The sequence below is a fragment of the Pleurodeles waltl genome, chromosome 11 (assembly GCF_031143425.1).
Source record: "Pleurodeles waltl isolate 20211129_DDA chromosome 11, aPleWal1.hap1.20221129, whole genome shotgun sequence".
In the NCBI taxonomy this organism is placed as follows: domain Eukaryota; kingdom Metazoa; phylum Chordata; class Amphibia; order Caudata; family Salamandridae; genus Pleurodeles; species Pleurodeles waltl.
This window is the reverse complement of record NC_090450.1, coordinates 527,399,658-527,418,734: the sequence shown is the minus strand read 5'-3', so window position 1 is coordinate 527,418,734 and position 19,077 is coordinate 527,399,658. Positions and strand designations below refer to the sequence as shown.

General features: G+C 39.7%; 1 protein-coding gene across 1 annotated transcript in view; it reads left to right on the top strand.

The window, feature by feature from the left end:
* TRPC1 (transient receptor potential cation channel subfamily C member 1) overlaps nt 1-19,077 on the top strand; it is a 230,879-nt gene that overhangs the window by 71,698 nt on the left and 140,104 nt on the right. The window contains exons 5-6 of the mRNA XM_069213913.1: nt 213-344; nt 17,533-17,728. Coding sequence (XP_069070014.1) covers nt 213-344; nt 17,533-17,728 — 328 coding nt within the window. The remainder of the gene's footprint in view (nt 1-212; nt 345-17,532; nt 17,729-19,077) is intronic.

The window sequence follows — 19,077 nt, the reverse complement described above, 5'->3', positions numbered from 1 at the left end:
ATTGGTTGCAAAAATACTGGTTGCAAATTGCGATCAGGATACTGTGAGTATTAACAATACATCTGGCTCCTTATTATTATAATTCTTTCACTTCTGCGAAGTGTTATTGGCTGATGCTATGTTCTTATGTTATTTAGCGAAACCAAGATCTTGCAATAAATTGGTCATTTACGTGTTACCGTTCTTCCCCTCTACATCGTTCCTTGCTCTAGGTTTCGTCTTGACATCTACCGCTGTTTGGCCAGCCCTGCCCTTATCATGCTGACCGAGGAGGATCCAATTCTGAGAGCATTTGAGCTGAGCGCTGACCTGAAAGAACTCAGCCTTGTGGAAGTTGAATTCAGGTGATAACGAAATACGTCTTAATAGTTCTGTCTTAAGTTATCAGTTGTGCTTTAAATCTGGTATATCAGTTCAGAAGTGAGGTTTTGCACCTTTATTTTTGATTTACGTTTTTCTCCTTTACAAGTGTTGAGTAATTCCAGATTCGCCTGGAGAGAAGTTTTCTGACCAAATAAGTAATTATGGGAGACACAGGAATACCAAACTCCCCAGTAATCCCTTCAGACATTCGACCTCCTAAAAGCTGATGGCATTCCACGTGAAAATGGTGAAAACATGGGGAAATACACTGGGAATCAGATATGGCAAGTTCGATTTTCTCAGTAATTTCCTACTTTTGAGGTTCTCAGGGTCTGAATTGTAATGCTGCTGTATTCCGCATCCCAGAAATATTGGTACTTATGTTATTGGTAATTCAGTTCTTGGGACCACTGCTTTGGCATTCTTGGCACCCTTATAACGAGGGCCTTTGTCATGATAAAAATATATGTTTTCTTTTGGCAACTTGCTTGGTTGTAATAGTCCATAAAGGCTGGCCAATGTTCTCAGATGTTGTATACTCTTACTTTTTTGGGGGTACTATTTACGTCTATTATCCCAAAAAGTTTTCAACCTATCTGCCAGAGTCCATGTCTTTGCATTTACACATCATTACATTGTTTCCCTGTTTCTTGTTGCCTCATCTTTGTCCCAGTTGACGTCTTCCTGCTTTAGTCTTCCCCATCCTAAGTGTGAATCCTGCTTATTTTGTATTTATTGTATTTCATTAACTTGCCAGAATTTCTTACTATTGTTATTGTCACATGATATCTTCTGAGCTTTACAGTAATATTATTGCTATTCTTCTTGATCTATATAGTGGATAAAGAGAAAAGTTCACGAAAATTGTACATGTTTCAACCATATGTGAAATATATATGGAATGAAGTGCCCCCTGCCATACAATAAGTAGATATTTCAAGTCACCCGGAGTTCTGTGACCACACAGAGGAACATGGCCAAACTCTAAGTTCCTTCATTTGGTCATTGAACTTTGAGGTTTAACTGGCATCAACCACAAACCTTCATTTGCTAAAAATGGTCAAATATTGAATAGTCCTTATTTGCTGAGAATTATCATGTACATTTCAAGTGCCATTTTTTTCTGAAAGCGATGTTTTCCAATCTAACTCCGCTGATAGCTCAACACTGAAAAGGGGGTACTGTATGGATTTCTTCATTAACCTCTTTGCTAATAGGCCTTTCCCCACCAGTGTCAAGCCTTTTTTTGGACATTTGAGCTAATTTACGCTTAGGCCTCCATAACGTTTTGTCCACATAAGCTATCCATGCCAAATTTGTGTCTTTTTTTCCAAACATTCTGGGAATTCTAAAGGTGCCCAAGGTTTATAGATTCCCTTGCAGGGGACTGAGGAAATAGGCAAAATATAGCAAAATGTTGAGTTTTTTTAGAAATATAGAGAAAAAGTGTGCCAGGTAAAGTGTCTGTTTTTCCCCTAAAAATGCCAGCCCCAAATGATTTGCTGTACTAATATCACAATCTTGTGAGCTTCCAGGAACAGGCAGGGCTGAACTGAAAAACCTAATTTTGTACCACTGTTTTTGCATTTTTCTAAGAAGTACCCTATTTTCCCTATTTTTGTGCTCTCAACCTACTTTCAGTTTGTGGTGGAAACCAGTGTGAAACCCATTGGTGATCTAGAAGCACTATTGATTTCTGAAAAGCAGACAAAATTCTGAATTCATCAGGGGGTCCTATGTGTAGATCCCTTAAGGTTCTCCCAAACGAAAATAACCGTTGAAATAAATAAATATTGAAAATGAGTAGCAAAAGAGGCATTTGTAACAACATTTTAATCTGTAACTTTTTGTCACGATGGCCGATTAACAAAATCAATATACCATTATGTCTGCTAGACCCTTCTGGTTGGTCAGATATGTAGGGTTTGTAGATTCTCCAAGAACTCGAGGTACCCAGAGCAAACAACTGGGCTGCACTGTCCAATGATTTTTCATTGAGTACTGAGTATAGACCAGTTCTTATAGTGAAATAGGCATGGTGAAAAATGTGTATTAAGGAATCTTATGTATTTTTGAAATGGGCATAAGATATAGAGGGTAGCAGCAGTGGTTATTTTTACATCTCTGAATTTGTGGGTACCTGTGCTAACTTATGATTTGGAGGGTATTTTTCAAAATGTAATCTTTCTTATACACTGGTTTACATTCGAAAGGCACAAATGCAGCAATTGGTAATAACAAATGTTCTACTTTTCTATGCTCCCATAAGTCACCCAATAAAAATGATACCTCATTTGTGTGGGTAAGCATAGTGACCATGACAGGAAACGGGTGAACACGCAACATGAATGCATCACATTTTCTCACAAAAAACAACCCTCTTTTTCTAATGTGGGTAGATGTAGATTTTGGACCTAGCTCAGCCCGCACCTAGGGAGACCTAGCCAGCCTGTACATTTTTGAAAACTAGACACCTAGGGGTATCCAGAATGGGCTGACTTGTGGGGCTCTCACCACATTTTTTAACCCCGAATCCCTCGCAAACTTCAAACTTTGACTAAAAAACACACATTTTCCTACTGTTTTTGTGATGGAAATGTCTGGAATCTGCGGGGAGCCACAAACTTCCTTTCACACAGCATTACTCTAAGTCTCCCAATAAAAATGGCACCTCACTTGTGTGGGTAGACCTAGTGCCCCCAAAAGGAAACGGCTCAAAACGCAGCATGGGCTCAGCGCATATTTCCACCGAAAACTGACCCTCTATTTCCTCTTGTGTGGAGACTCCTATTGACCTCAGTTGGATCGGTTCCTGTCACTGGCACTAGGGCTAGCCATACAAGTGAGGCAGAGTTTTTAACGGCACAGGTCAAAAAATGTGGGGTGGTAAGAATTTTATGTATTCCGGTGGATTCTGGAAGTTTCCATCGCAGACATGTAGGGAAAATGTCTGACTTAGGCAAAGTTGGAGGTTTGCAGGGCACTGTAAGTAAAAAAAGCACAACATGGGATTCAAACAAGACACACCACCTTGGAATCACCTGGTTGTTTCCTTTTCAAAAATATCTGTGGTTGGTAGGTTTCTATCGGTGGCAGCCGAGCAAGCCCTCAAATCCCACAGTTGCCCCTATTGTTGATCTCTCCATGTAGCACTTTAGGGCCTTTTGTGTCAAAGTCTCTTTTGGCCCACCCACACAAGTGAGGTACTATTTTTATTGGGAGACTTGGATGGGTTGGTTTGTGGTTGGAACTTTGTTGTTCACCACAGATTCAAGACATTTTCTTCTCAGAAATTTGAGAAAAATGTGTGTTTTTAGTCATCGTTTGAGATTTGCAGGGCATTGTGGGCAATTTTGTGGGGTGCATGTGAAGCACACCACCCTTGACCCGATGTCTAGTTTTCAGAAGTGTCTAGATCTGGTAGGTTTTTCAAGGTGGCAGCCTACTCATGCCCAAAAGGTTCAGCATTTACCATTGCAAGTGGGACATTATTGAGAGTTATCCAAGCTCTCCTGACCCATAAGTAAAATCAACTTACCAAAGAGTCAGATGTCCTGTTGCTTGCCATTGGCATTGGGATGAGGCGCTTTAGTCCGAAGTGGGAGCAGTAAGACTGTTGCCCCCTTCAGTTGGGGTAGGGGCATAATCATGCCCATGGTGGTGGGCAGACCCCAACCCTCTAATTTTGTTTTTTATTCCCAGGCATCTAGTTGGCTGTCGGTCCCCCTTAGGGCCGGCTAAGGGGCCAGAAAGACTGTTCCTATTTTTTGGGGGGTGGCTGCATTGCCACACCCTTTCTGGGCATCCCCCACCCCTACACTAACAAAACATAGTCCCTGGTGCCTTGTGGGTTTTCTGCCCCCCACTCCCTGGGAGTTGTGGGGGCAAATCGGTGGCTATTGCCCCCATATGCCCAAGGGGCTGCTCCCTCCATCTGGTGTCTAGTGGGGATTTTCTGCTTGGAGCTTGCCCTCCTGCAGTGATACCCAAGTAGGGATCTACTAGGGAAAACTACAATGGGAAAGGGGAGCACCTCTTCTTTTCAATGGTATCTCTTCCGTTGAAATTGGGTGGCTGAGATATACCACTGGGCACTGATAAAAATGAAAGTGAATGAGCCACCAATTTGCTCCTTTTACTTTCACTTTCTCTGTAAAGACGTTGATGCACACGGCACACTGATCATCAATACAAGGCAGAGAAACAAACAGCCTTGGTTGCTGGGGAAGCTCTTCCCCAGCAACCAAGGCTGAAAATATTAAAAGGAAATCCCTCTGGTTCCCGCACCAGAGGAATTTCCTGCTCTTGTGCAGAGGATGGTTTCAAGCCATCCTGCGCACACAAAGGGTTAACACCCTAGACTTAAACAGTTACTCTAATCCTCTTTATATAAGACTTTGGGCCCGATTTGGATGGCGGTGATTGGGCTACTGCCAACCACCACCAGGGCCGCGGTGGAGGCTCGACCTCCACGGTGCTGATGGTCCGACTGCCAGATTAGGATGCTGATAGTCAGACCACCAGCGGTCCGATGCCACCTCCAGAACCAGAGGTTCTGATGGGCTGGCGGTGGACCCATTTCCTAACCAGCCGCAGCGGTGCTGAATTCAGCAGTGCTGTGCTGATTAGGAAATGGTTTTCTGTCAGCTTTCCTGCCACAGAAAGGCTGGTGGAAACCTTCAAAGGGGGGCCCCCCCATGCAGGACCCATGGAATGCGCACTGACTGCATGAGTAGGCAGTGCACATTCTGTGGGTGGAGCACGGCCCCCTGTGCGAAGCTGCATTGGCCTCGGCGTCATGAGGAGCTGAGACCAATGCAGACGTAGATGTTTCCCGCTGTCACCATGGCAGGAACACCATAATGGGTTTGGGGGAGAGGCCTCTCCTCTACATCTTTGTTTGGGCCACTTAGGGTCCACTGAAGTCATAATCAGGCCCGTTTTCTAAATGAGTACCTGGCTTTCCACTAGGGCTTCCCAGTTCTTCACAGCCTTTTGGATGCAAATTTTACTTGTATTATGACAAAAACATTGTTCTGCTGTCTTTACTGCTTCCCCTGTCTACCCAATTTAATCCTATGTTCCGCAACATAGAGCATATAAAATGGAGAAACAAATGTCTAGGACTTTTATCTAACAATGAGTTTAAAGAAATTGCAGAATTGTGTAATGAGAATATCAAAGGATCAATTAAATGTCCTATACTAACTCATGAATTATGAGTTACAACAGATTAACCATTATTTGCAGTAATATATGCAGTCTTAGTAGCTTACATAAACACAAGTTAATATGTGAAAGACTATCACCATATAGCCCCAGACACACATATTGCCAATAAGTACTTAGGCAACACAGCTTTAATTTGATTGCATCCACACCCCAACAGATGTCCATTTGTTGGGTGGCTATTCCGCTTAAGCCTTAATGGCATATGTGTACTTAAAACCTTGTCTGCCAGAATCTAGTTAATAATAGTATTAACATCATTTGTGCTGTTTATATGGCAAATGTGTAAGAACCCCATATTTTTTATTTTTTTTTGCCTTAATGTTGGCTGACTGGCAAGGGGATACATATTTAATTGGCAATTTTAACTGTGTTATCAGTTATAGACCTGACCTCACTAATAGATTAGCAACCCATGAAATAAAGAGAGCTTGAAATACCATTAAAAGGATCACACAGGTTACGGGTTAAATGATGCCTGGTGGGCATTGAAAGCTGAAGAGAATTGTTTACCTACTATTCACCCATTCATACTAACTGACATGGCGTACATCCCTGGACATAAGATTACATCTGTGAATATTGACATATATCTCATGATGTTATCAGATCACAACCCATTATTAATTAGAGGTTGGTTCGGGGCACTCTGAGAATAAGAATCAAGATGGACATTGAACAGATCTTTGCTTAATGACAAATGGTATTGTCATTATATGTCACATCTGGGAATTTCTAGCGTAAAGTCTTGGTAGCACTTCTGTATTTGGCATACACTTAAGGCATAGGCTTGTGGATGACCATTCATTATAATTTATTCAGTATAATGGCTGTATGAGTAAGACTTTTTGTAGTAGTAATAATATACCAGTATTAAACAGAAATCACACTTTAGAAAAGCAAGCTGTGCATTGCAAGTAAAGATTTACAGACAATTGATTGCATCCAGATATAAAGTGGGTAGGTAGTTATGAAAAAAAACGCCACTGCTGAGTATTTAGCTAGCCATGGGCAAGAGATTGAGTATGAGGAAGCATTTGGGTGGCTTGTGTCTTATAAAATAAAAAAAAAATGAACATACTGCTGCAGTAGATAGGATTAAGATGATTAAAGGTGAACGTGGATCTCCTTTACGAAACCCTCAGTCTATTGTTGTCGATGGCCGGGCTTGTGATCGGTTTCGGATCCTGGAGACCTTGACTTTGAAGAAAGGGCAATCCCATCTAGAAACCAGGGAGAGTCCCAAGCTAGCAGATGAATAAGAAAAGGGACCACTTCTGAAGGAGGAAAATCCAAAAGCACAAAAACCTCCAAGAATACCAGAAGGTACAAGAAAAGCTAGTCAGAAACACAAGGAACTAACTAGGAGCATGGACACAGGACGGGAATGTTTGTGATGCACTCTTGATTATAGCTGAGCAGAGATATTGAGAACCTCAATGCTCCAATTACTAAAAGATAGGTCCCGGAGGATTGTAGGCCATATAGAGCAATATCATTGTTTATTGCCAGTGCTAAGGTATATGACAAAGTTGATTATTGCCAATTCTAAGGTATATGCCAAAGTGCTTTACCATCAGCTTGCCCTCATTATTGGGCAGTTGGTTAGCGAATACCAGCATGGTTTTATTCCTGGATGTGATATAACTGCACATAATAATAATGTGCTTACTATGTTTGATGCTGCCCAAACTAGGCATAAGCAAGCAAGAATGATCATGGTTGACACAAAGAAAACATCTGATTGTGCTTCTTGGGAGTTTCTCTTTCTAGTTATGGAGAAGGTGGGGCTTGATGAAAGGTATGTGGGAAGTCTACATTCTGTATGTAAGCATCGAATAAAATGAGTTATGGTAATGAGATAAATATCTCACATATTTCAGATCTGTCACTGCACACATCAGGGCTCCCCAGTATCTGCCTTGTTGTTTGATCTTTAACTGGAACCTTACTTACGAACCATAAAAAGAAATTGTGACATTGAACCTGTTATATTTCATGATATTAACTTGAAGGTATCTGTGTATGTGGATGATGATGTAATTCGTTCTTCTAACACTCATAATGCTGTAACAGCAGTTGAGATAGAGGGAACAAAATATCGAAAGATCTCTGGTTATAAATTGAATTTAGAAAAAAACACAGATTTCTTAAATTATAATGACCAGGGTTAGGATACATGTGTGGTTTCGAAAGAGGCTACATATCTTCGTATTGAGGTAAGAAGTAATATATGAAACTGCTTAGAAAATAGGTCTTACAACTTCTCAAGTGGCACTGACTTACCATTGTTATTACTGGGTAGTGTTATATTATAAAAATAGAAATTTGTCTTAAAGTTATGTATTTGTTTAATTCACATCCCTTAACTGTTCCTAACACATTTCTCTAAATGACTTGATTCTGCAATGAGTAACTTTTTTTGGGAGTGTTGCAATGCTAGTTGTATGATATTGCCATGGTTACTTGGCTGAATTTCATTTACAGATTTTACATTTTATTATTGGGCCTCATTGGCACAACCATTTACTGGATTAAGAGATGAGACCTCTTGGGATCGATTTTATATTATGTTTATGTTGTGTTTAAGTAAAGACAGTAATGTTATATTGTTAAAATATTCTGACCCTCATTACTTTAAAATAGTCTGATTTAAGGTAGTACATGCACTTAATGTTTGGAATCAGCGAATCAATCATTTTGGGAAAGATATTATATATTAGTAAGTATGCATTTACTTCGCATAACTCCACATCTACATACCTTGGAGTATATTCATATTGTCAAGATACATATATCAGTGTAGTAAACCTACACTACACTTACCTATATGTACTTACTTTGTTGATATTTTGGTTGTCAATATTTTTGTTGCAATAGTTTTGTAGCACACTACTAAAACTATTAATTCTCAAGACATACCTTTAGTACTTAAATAATGTTTTTTCTAGGCTCAGTATTTATATCAGGAAGGGTGACAAACACAGACACTTCTTCAAAATGTCAGAAACTTTACCTCCTTTTGTTCAGTTTCATAAAGCAGACAGATGTGAAGATGTCCTATCCACTTGTGGCTTTCACTTGAAAAAACGTTTTTGTTTTTTTTGCTTCTTTGTATTACTCTATATTTCCATAGGTATCAGTTGCATCAACCCAGTCAGAAAGTGCCACAGCTGGCTTGCTGTATTACAACACTAAGCATGACCCTTGTTACCACAAGACAGCACAAACAAAAAATAAATAAGTACTCTGATACACCTGGATAATTTGCACAACTTCCTGTGCTTGCCATCACTGAGCTCCTCAACAGTAGAATGTAGAAAGACAATCTTTAGCAAAACCAGTAGGTCTGGCGCGGGCTCTTAAACTTTTAGCTTTGCTGCTGCTTCTTTTCTTTTTAAATGTTTTTAGTAAAACCTTATCACAAACAACTTACTAACAGGTTGGCGTTCTCCAATGTTAAACACATAAAACAAGCATAGGCTAAAAGCCAAAACTGTTTTTCAAAAAGCACACATTGCCCCACTAGTCTCAGGCACTAAAGAATCTGCTCTTTATGCTGCTATGCACCTCGAGCAAGAGCAGAACACCATTCTTCACAATTAGGTTAGGTAATGGATACAATAGTGCAATTGCACTAGTTCGCCTCTAAGCCAGCTTTTAAATTTAACATTATAGGAACTGATTTGAGCATGCATAACAAAATACTAGTTTGTCATTTCACAGACCCTTCATTCTGTTTAGTCGTATAGTTATTTTTCTAGTTTGTTGTTCTTCAGATTTATTGTATCCTTTTCGTTCTTTTGTGATTCTTTTAAGACTTTGATAGGAGAACGAACGAAATATAATAAACAGAATTCTGTGAAATGAAAAGTTAAAGATTTATTAAAGCATATTAAAACCAAGGAAATCATGTACAAAGTTTTAACATTTGCCAACCCTCAGTTTCAATAAATCGGAGGGTTTTCTACCGCTAAAACACTTTTTTAAATGTACTAAATCCAAATTATGATTCGAAAATGCTTTTCTGAATAGTTAAATGGGTCTAGGAAACATTAAGGGTTCGCTATCAGGAAAATGCACTTTAAGGATGTTCCTTCCAAATACTGATTCCTTAATGTATATACTAAGGTTTTCGATTGAAACTTGGTCACAAAACATTAATATTTTGCCACCAACTCAGGAGGTGGTAACTTATTCACACACTGGAAGTGGTTGTAAATGGTGAAAAAGTGTTTCTCAAGTGTAGACTGTGGTCTAATAGCCCGCTACCTCATCTTAAAAAAAGTTTGTAAACATTTTAATGTTTTTTTTTTTAAACACGCCCCATTTTCCTTTTAGGTATACGGACTGCAATAAAAAAAGATTGCTCCCATTTTCCTTTTAGGAAAACGGACTGCAATAAACAAATATTGCTTTATTTATGTATTTATGTATGTATGTATTTATTTATTTTCATTTTATTTATTGAAATTTAAGACACTACAGTTAGGTACACTGTCAAACCATGACAATAGATCAATCAAATCATTACAATGCCACACAACAATTATACATTGGCAGAGGTGATACATTACAAGGCTATACTTCCCTTTACTTTAACACAGCAACTGGGGGAAATGGGGAAAGGAAAGGGAAAGGAAGGAGTGCCACCCAATAGGGGAACCAGACTTAAGTTACTTGAGGGGCAGACCCCTGGTGCATGCAGAATGGCAAAACAAAGGATGCATCGCCCAGAAAACTCTACTTTTGGTCTGGTGAGCTTGACACACAGCAGAGAGGTTGCTTGAGTGATCAGGCACGTCTGGGTTCAGGTTGCAGCTGTTTCCTTGTTTGCACTCTTTGAGCTGAGGAACAAGTCCAGTGGTGACGATATGGCATTGGGATGTGATATTGCAGGCATTAGTTCCCAGTATGCTGTTACTTGTTCATGACAGTAGTCCGCATCACGAAGCCAATGCGCCCGCCACGGCACCTGCCTTTGCCCCAAATGCATCACTATCTTCCACTTCGCAATCAATAATAAATGCAATAATAAAAGCACAGACAGCTTGTGCACCTCTAGGGGTATGTCCCTCAAGTAACCCAGGCTCGCAACTCTCTGGGAGTGCTCCAGGGTGTCTCAGATGATCACATTAACTGTATCAAAAACAGTATGCCAGAGAGATCTCACTGCTGGGCATTTCAATGCAAAGTGGATAAAATCAGTGCATGACACAGCGCACACCTTCACTCAATCCCATCTTGTGCATTTGCCCTGGAGTTCCGGTATATCCAGTGTAAATACTTAAAATGGACTAGGTAAATACTTAAAATGGACTAGGTGCAGTCTGTAGTTGGGCAAAAGCACCCGAGACTGAGTGCAGCAAAACTCTGATTGTTTGTCAGGGATCCCGAGGTAGGTGGACCACGGCTGCCTGGCCCTAGGGATGCTGACCAGCGCCACATTTTGCATACCAGTGTACAGCCTTGCAATCAGCCTTTGTGGGGAGGGATTTAGAAGGGTCTTCTCAAGTACCTGAAAGGTAGGCGGGCCACTGGGAATGAGTCATGAAGCGAGTATGGTAGTCTGCAGCTGATAGTATGTGAATGTGTCTAGTAGTGTGACGTCAGAGCTCTGTAGGGGCTGCTGCAGTGTGACAAAGATACTGTCCGGGTAAACGGCTCCCATTGTTGTCAGCTGTAGACTGATAGTTGGGCGCGAGTGCCAGCATCCTGCATGATAGTTAATGAGGGATGTCCAAGAAATATGGCACCTCAGATCGCTCCACGTCCACACTGTACAGGCAACGGTGTCAATCCCAGTTCTTGGTCACTTGAGGGCAAGATACAGTGCCATCTGGAAGAGACAAGGAGTTATGTGATTGTACTTAGGTCCATATCTGGCGTTCACAGCCCTCCTTGTTCAAAAGGGAGGGTTTATATCCCGCACGCCATCCTAGGCTGCTTCCTTGCCCAAGCCAAGGTCACTAAGTGTGACTCTAGTTGTCTCCTGAAGCAAACCGGCAAAGCAGTGACAAATTGAGAAATTGATAAAGAAAAGATGGGGAAGCACAAGCAGACCTCTTACCCCTTTTTGCAGGGGTTGGACGATGATGCAGGCCCTTGAGTGCTGGACTTTGATTTAGGTTTGGCACACTGTTGGGAGAAAAGGTGGGAAAGCCCCAGAAGAGTATCCAGGCCCCTCCACTGGAGGTCATCAGAAAATGCTAGTGGGGTCAATGAGGGTTCCCAAGAACAGTCTCCTGGTCCACCCGGGTGATACACTGCTGGGGGGCAGGAGCATGCTGTCGCGGGCCCAGGTTTTGCAGCGGTCCCAAACCAGGTGGATCAATGCCTTGAGCCTAAGTGGGGACAGGCCTTGGGGGCTAAAGTTCCACAGGTGAAAAACGTGTCCAGTCACATGCGGGCCCCGTAGCCATAGTCAGGCAGTCTCCCAATGTGGGGCCACCACACCACAGCCCAGAGGTCCTGCAAGTTCACAGTGTGTTTTAAAAAAACAGCACTACGGGGCTAGAATAGAATGTGGAGCTGCAAATTTATCTCAGGGCTTTTTTTCTGCAGTACTGCAAGCCTCTTAGTCATGTAAGTCGCATCAGTGTGTCCTTGCAGCCTGGGATGTAGTCTGTGGTCTTCAGGACAGTTTACAACAGTTGAGACAGCAACCTCACCTCAATCATTGCGTCAGGGGGAGGCCAGACCGCTGTACTGACAGGTCTCAGTGACAAAATGGGCCATCGTAAAGCTGCTAATCTCTGTCGGCGTGTATAATGTATGGGGCAGTATGGGAGATGTGCAGTGCCTCTTTGCAGGCTTCGATGTCCCTTCTGTAGCAGGATAATCGAAGCATGAAGCCGCCGGCCGGAAGATCCTGGCATAGTGGCAGCCAGACACTCTAGCGCCCCGCAAAAGATCGCTTTATTTAAAACAGTCACAGGCATTGTGATCTGCTGACTACCATGCATATAATTGTAGCCAATCACAGTGGGTCGCAATTGGCAACCTATCTCATTAAAATTTTTGAGGTAGGTCATATTGTGACCCACTACAATTCCACGTTTTGTAACCCAACCCATTATACATAGATCGGTTCGGAAACTAAGAATTCATTTGGTTAAAGTTGGTGCACAAATTGTGACCGATTTTACCTAATGCATTCTTTGTACTTAATGCCCCATGTTGTATCATTTGCATGCGATATTCTGCCAAAATATTGTGCCAAAAATATTGATTGGGACAAATATTGCGATTTACAAATATTGGGAAACAAAATATTGGAGGTAAGAATATTGTTTAAAAAAAAAAATGGTTGTACTTAATATTGTTTTTTAATTTTTTTGTTGATTGTTTATTAGTTTTTGAGCTATAGGTTGGTAGTCTTTTTATGTGAAATATGTTTCATTATTTTTTTAGCATTTTTGTTTTTTGATTTTGTACTATATTATATATGTTTTAGTTTTTTTATAAAATGTATTAAAATGTTTTGTTGTCGGTTATTGGGTTTCTATTTTTTTATATTTATTTTTAATGTATTTTATTTTTAAATTAGTTATTTATTTATTAGATAATTATGTAAAAATTGCTTTCATTATTTAATGGATCATTTTAGAAATAGAGTACATTTTGAATATTGTTAATCTGTTAATTAGATAATTAGTTTGTAATTATTTTATTGTGTTGGTCATTTCTTCATTAATTAATAATGTTATGTTTCAAGTTTTTTTGTCTAATATTTATTATATATTATTATTTTTTTTTTAAAGTAATGTGTATTTCTTTCTATTAATTTAGTTTGTCTCTGTGGTTGTTGGAATTTTAGGTTAAATAGAGTGGGAAATGTGTTAAAGAAATATTTTAAATATTTAAACTGATATCATTGGTTAATATATATAATATTATTTTTACTTGTGTATGTTAATTTCATATTTTTTTGTTTGTAATCATTTCTACAAATACTGCATCATTAAAAAAATATTTTGCTATATGTTTGTAGAAACATATTTAATCGGTTTTTATTTTCTATATGTGTATTGTATTTTGGATTGGGAAAAGTAAATCTGAGCCTCTCAAAATTTAACATTTTCTCTACTGTTGCTTACACTGGAGTGGGGCTTAAAGTTCTGACCCCTTGAAAATCCAACACTTTACTGCTGCTTATGGTGGAGTGGAATTAGTAAATCAGACCCTACCAAAGTTCAACACTTTCCCTACTGTTGCTTTTGTTGGAGTGGGAATAGTGAAGTTGACCCTGACAAATTCCAACACTTTTCCTACTTTTGCTCAAATTGGAGAAGGAATAGTACATGTATCACATCTGAAATGCAGCGTTTCCCCTTCTATTGCTTATGCTGGAGTCAGAATAGTAAATCTGACCCTTCTCCAAGCCTAACACTTTTCTTAGTGTGAACCTGACCCCTCCAGAGTTTACCGCTTTCTCTACTGACAAGTGGACTTGTAAATGTAACCCCACTAAAGTCCAACACTTTGTCTACTGTTGCTTACTTTGAAGTGTGAATAGTATATATGGTCTCTCTGAAGTCCAACCCGTTCCTACTCCTGCTTACAGTGGAGTGGGAATAGTAAATATGGCTCCTCCAGAGTCCAACACTTCCTCTTTTGTCTCTACTGTTGATCATTTTGGAGTGGCAATAATATTTGAACCTTTCTAAAGTCCACCAATTTTCCTACTGTTGGTCAGTTTGGAGCGGGAGTAGTGAATTTGACCTCCCCAAGTCTGTTTTTTTCCGGATTTTTTAAATTGTTTTAATTTGCATTTGGTTTTATCTAATTTTAAAACATATTGTAAAATAATGTTATTATATATTTTTGTTGTAAGGTTATTTTTTACTAATGTATTTTTATGTAATATTTTTATTGTATAAGTTTTACAATTTTGTAATATCTAGTGTTTGTAATTATAAATATATATTTTTTTATTTGTTTAAAGTGAAATGATAACTTAATTGTTAACAAATGTTTTTAGAGTGTTTGAAAGTGTTCTTATGTTTGTAAATTATGAATTTATATTTTTCTTTTATATAATTATGTTTTTAATATAATATTTTTAAAGATGATATACTTTTTAAAACTAATCTAATGTATGAAAGTTAAAATTCAATATACCTATTTAATAATATTATTGTGGTCTTCTGAATTTCTGTGGTCAATATCTTTGACTTTACATGCAAATATGTACAGTCAATATTTATATCCTCAATATCTTTTTTGGAGATATTTCTGTCATCAATATTTTGGTTAGGGATATTTCTTCACACAACCATGCATGTTTTGTGAAGTAGTTAAAAATGTATTGTCAATGGCCATTAGTCAGAACTTACCCTATTCCTGCATTTTGTTATTCAAGGAGTCGAGACAGGTTTATACCTGTATTAAAAAAAGCTTATGTATACTGGGTGCAGCAGACCCAAAGAGTCCAGAGTATTTAATTTCAACTTTTGTGGTGTGGGATACTGCCCATAGAGCCTAAGAAACTAGCCGTTTAGTTATATTGAACATATCTTTCAAAACGCAGGCCAACACAGCAAATCAGTTATTTTTTTATCCTAACATTCACTGGCTAAAGATGTCCCTGCATTCTCAACCCTCACCTCGTGACATCTTTCTTGATGTGCTGGGCACTTCGTCATTTCTTGATGGGGCAAACTCAGCCTCCCATCTTTCTGGGTTCTTCAAAATGGTTAATATTAAATTGAGTACTATAACACCTATCATTTACAGTTCTATGAACAGCAAAAAGCTGATACATAGAAACAAGTAATTATATGGACACTTGAAGCAGTTCTACATCAGATGTTTTTGTTTTGCGACCCTCGATTTCAAATACCTACCCAGTGTGATAAAACCCATGAGCATAATGCAGGCTCCTGCAGCCACTGTGGCGCAGGTTGGGCTTAGCTCTCTATGGGGCCTCCAAACCTTCAAGGAGGACCTCATTCACCCCAAAGCCAAATAATATTTGTGAAGCATGGGTTACTCTGGCCCCTCATAACATTCTGAAGGGGGTGCAACATATTGCGTTACACCAGTGATAACACCCTTCTGAAGTATCTGGATCAGTGTGTAATGCCAATGTATACGGCACAGGTGTACTGATAAGAAGTGGGGTTGAAAGTGATGCAGGAGCAAATTTTGCCCTACCTGGCTTATTTGACATATTGGAGGCCATACAAAGTGCACTGGTCTTCTGTGTACCTGTGGAACACTCCTTGCTTTCAGACATACTTCTTCAAGGCCACTAGCTTTAATAAAAGAGGTACTTTGAGGCAACCATTCCCCGTTTGTTCATCTAAAATGTTGAACTCTATCCTTATTTTAGTCACACTAATCCCTCAGTGCCCCCATCCAATAAGTATGTGTAGGTGGAACTCATCTGGCTTCCCTTTAATACTTGCAGCATTCACATGGAGGCACCAAATGACGGGTATCCCTATTTGTGAGCAGTAAAATGGAGCAGAGTTGTATGTAACATAATGGGGTCAATTAAGCAACGTAGAAATCTATGACATGCCCAGGGTTGGCAGCATGGAACTCATTAACTTGCCAACACACAGCTACATCTGTCTCTAAATAGAGGCTACAAAGGGCTGAAACAACTACTTTACAACTCGTACTTTTGTCCCCCTTTCTCTCTAACTTCCCATCTGCCATTCCATTCCTGTGTTCTGCTTTCTAGTCAGGTCTCACTGGTACCCATCTTCAAGAACAGATATTAATGCGCATGGTTAAACTGTCTCAAAGTAGGTGGACTGTTGTGTTGAAGACTTGAAACTTGATGTCGGAACCTTTGGAAACTATACTGACAATTTAGTTAGCATCATTATGTTCTGCTGCTCTGTATAGGTTTGTTTTTGCAGTTTTATGTAGCGCAAACTCGATTCAAAGGTATTGGAACGCTTCACATGAACACCAGTTACATTACACAAGGATATGGGACACATATTATTTTTTTGTTTTTTTAGGCACAGGAAATTAAGGGCCAATTCACAAAGGTAAATTTAGACCTAAAGTCTAATTTCGGTATTCACAAAGGGACTTTAGGCTTTAGGCTTGTGGAGGTTCCGCACTCAGGGTGGAACCTCCGCAGGCATACAATTACTACTCATAAGTCCCATTGTGAATACCAAAGGTAGGGCCTGATTAACGAAGGTACTTACGTGTACCCATGGCAGAATCTCTGCACTCTTGGCTGAATCTCCACAGTGCAGTTCTCAGTGCAGAGATTTTGCCCCAGCTGTGGAGATTCCACTGCAGAAGCAGAGACTCTGCACTCATAACTTTACTGCACTTAAGTATCTTCATGAATCGGGCCCTCTGACTTTAGGTTTAATTTTAAACTTAGGGCCTGATTTAGAACTCGGCAGACGGGTTATTCTATTGCAACGGCCACGGATATCCCAGACGCTGCAATCTAAATCTCATAGGACATAATGGGTTTTAGATTTCGGCAAATGGGATATCCATCACTGTTGTGACGGAGTAACCCGTTCGCTGAGTTCTAATTCAGGCCCTTAGACTTGAGGTCTAAGTTTACCTTTGTGAATCAAGCCCTAAGTGATTTGCCCATAATCACTGGATGTTGAGCTGATGCTTAGACTTGAGCCTGGTTTCCCAGTTCCAAGGTTGCTAGCTCTTGACGTTACACCACATCCTCTCCCCCTGGTTCTTCTGGTCTAATGCTTTGCAGGTTTTTGTGTTGTGTACATACTTTTTATTCTGTACCTTCTAACAATGCATCTTTACTCTTTCTCTGTGTATCAATATTTTAACAGTGAAGATTTGGAAAATTCTGCTGCATGTAAAACTCTTTTATGCTCTTGCACAATGTATAAAACTGCTAAACAGATTTATATATTTGCTGGAGTACTGCAATTGTGTGTGACGTCACAGTTCTAATTTGCAACCTGTGTATGAATTTTGTAGGAATGATTATGAAGAGCTTGCACAGCAGTGCAAAACGTTTGCAAAAGATTTGCTTGCCCAGGCTCGCAACTCCCGCGAGCTTGAAGTCATCTTAAATCACCAATCTAGTGATGAACCATTGGATAAGCGGGGCCTGCTGGAGGAACGAATGAACCTGAGCAGACTGAAGCTTGCCATCAAGTACAACCAAAAAGAGGTGGGTGTCTTCTTCTGAAAACATTATATACAGTATTCATTTGCTAAGCTTTTTCCCTTTTTAAGTCTGACTGATGGTGAGTTTGATCACTTTCTCAATTGTTTGTCCAGACCTCTTACAGACATTGGAGGTGCACTTCCATTGGTGTACATGCCAGTTTAGGTACGGCTGTGACTTATATACATCGTTACAGTGTACTGGCTACACCTTTTTTATGTGACATGTATATGCCAATAAAGCAGTCAAGCAGTTAATGTTTTTAGCAGAGGGATGGTCCCAGGCTTCTTCAGTCGGTGTTGCATCAAATATGTCACGCGCAATTCCCTCTTAATGGTGTTTGCAGTGCATTAGTAGAATATAACATTGGAATATTGTGAGCTCTATTGAAGACAATGAAGTGCCTGGGAGTCAATATTGGCTGGTTTAGACCTTCTGCTGTGATGTAAGCCATAATAAAGTATGTGCCATATTTTCAATTTATAACATTCTGCATCTTACTGTCCTGTGCGACACTTAAACTGTTTTATGGTTCCTTGATGCAGCAGCATTCTGCGATTCAAGGGTCAGCAATTGCTGGCTCCTGGAACAGTGGAAGGCTTTAGTGCCTGCGATGCCCTGTTTATGCTGCTATTCTTCTTCAATAAATATACTGTTTAGATGATGTGAGGATTCTCTGCCTCTCATTATACCGTTCTCTTCAGCATTCCAATGCTTATGTTTATATTTCTTCTTGTGTATTTTTAAAAGAATCCTACCCTTGATTGGTGGGGAGAGTTCTAACATCTTTAAAGCCCTTCAAACTATGGCTATGCTGGTTGTGAAAGGCCATCTTTGTTGTTAAAGTTTCTCTTCTGCAGCTTAGGGCTTTACTTTATGTAGAGAGTCTTTAAAAACCATAACAGCTCTTGGCAGTGGCCTGTATTGTATTAGCACTTGCTGAATGATTAACCTCGATTTGGCAACTGAAGCACACCAAGCAACTATTCATTCCTAGAGATAAGTTACATTCAGATAGTGCTTCTTTTAGGGACGCATTCTTTAAAGTGCCATTCTGTAAATTACCAGTTTGCGGAGCATCACATTGCACATATTTATTATGGTTTCTGTTCCAGTAAAAACTGACCTATTTTATTAAATGCTCAGCTACAAATCTGGCTCCATGAATCAAGCGCCCCATATTTCATGTAGAATGACACAATGTCCTTTCCAAAAATTATTTTATGGTCCACCATGGAGACACATCGGTCTGTCATAAAGTTCCCATTAGGCATGAACTTATTTTAAAATGCTTTCCCCTTTGCCTATCCCTAAGATGGCACTCTCTCTGCTAAGTGTGTTCCAACAGACCC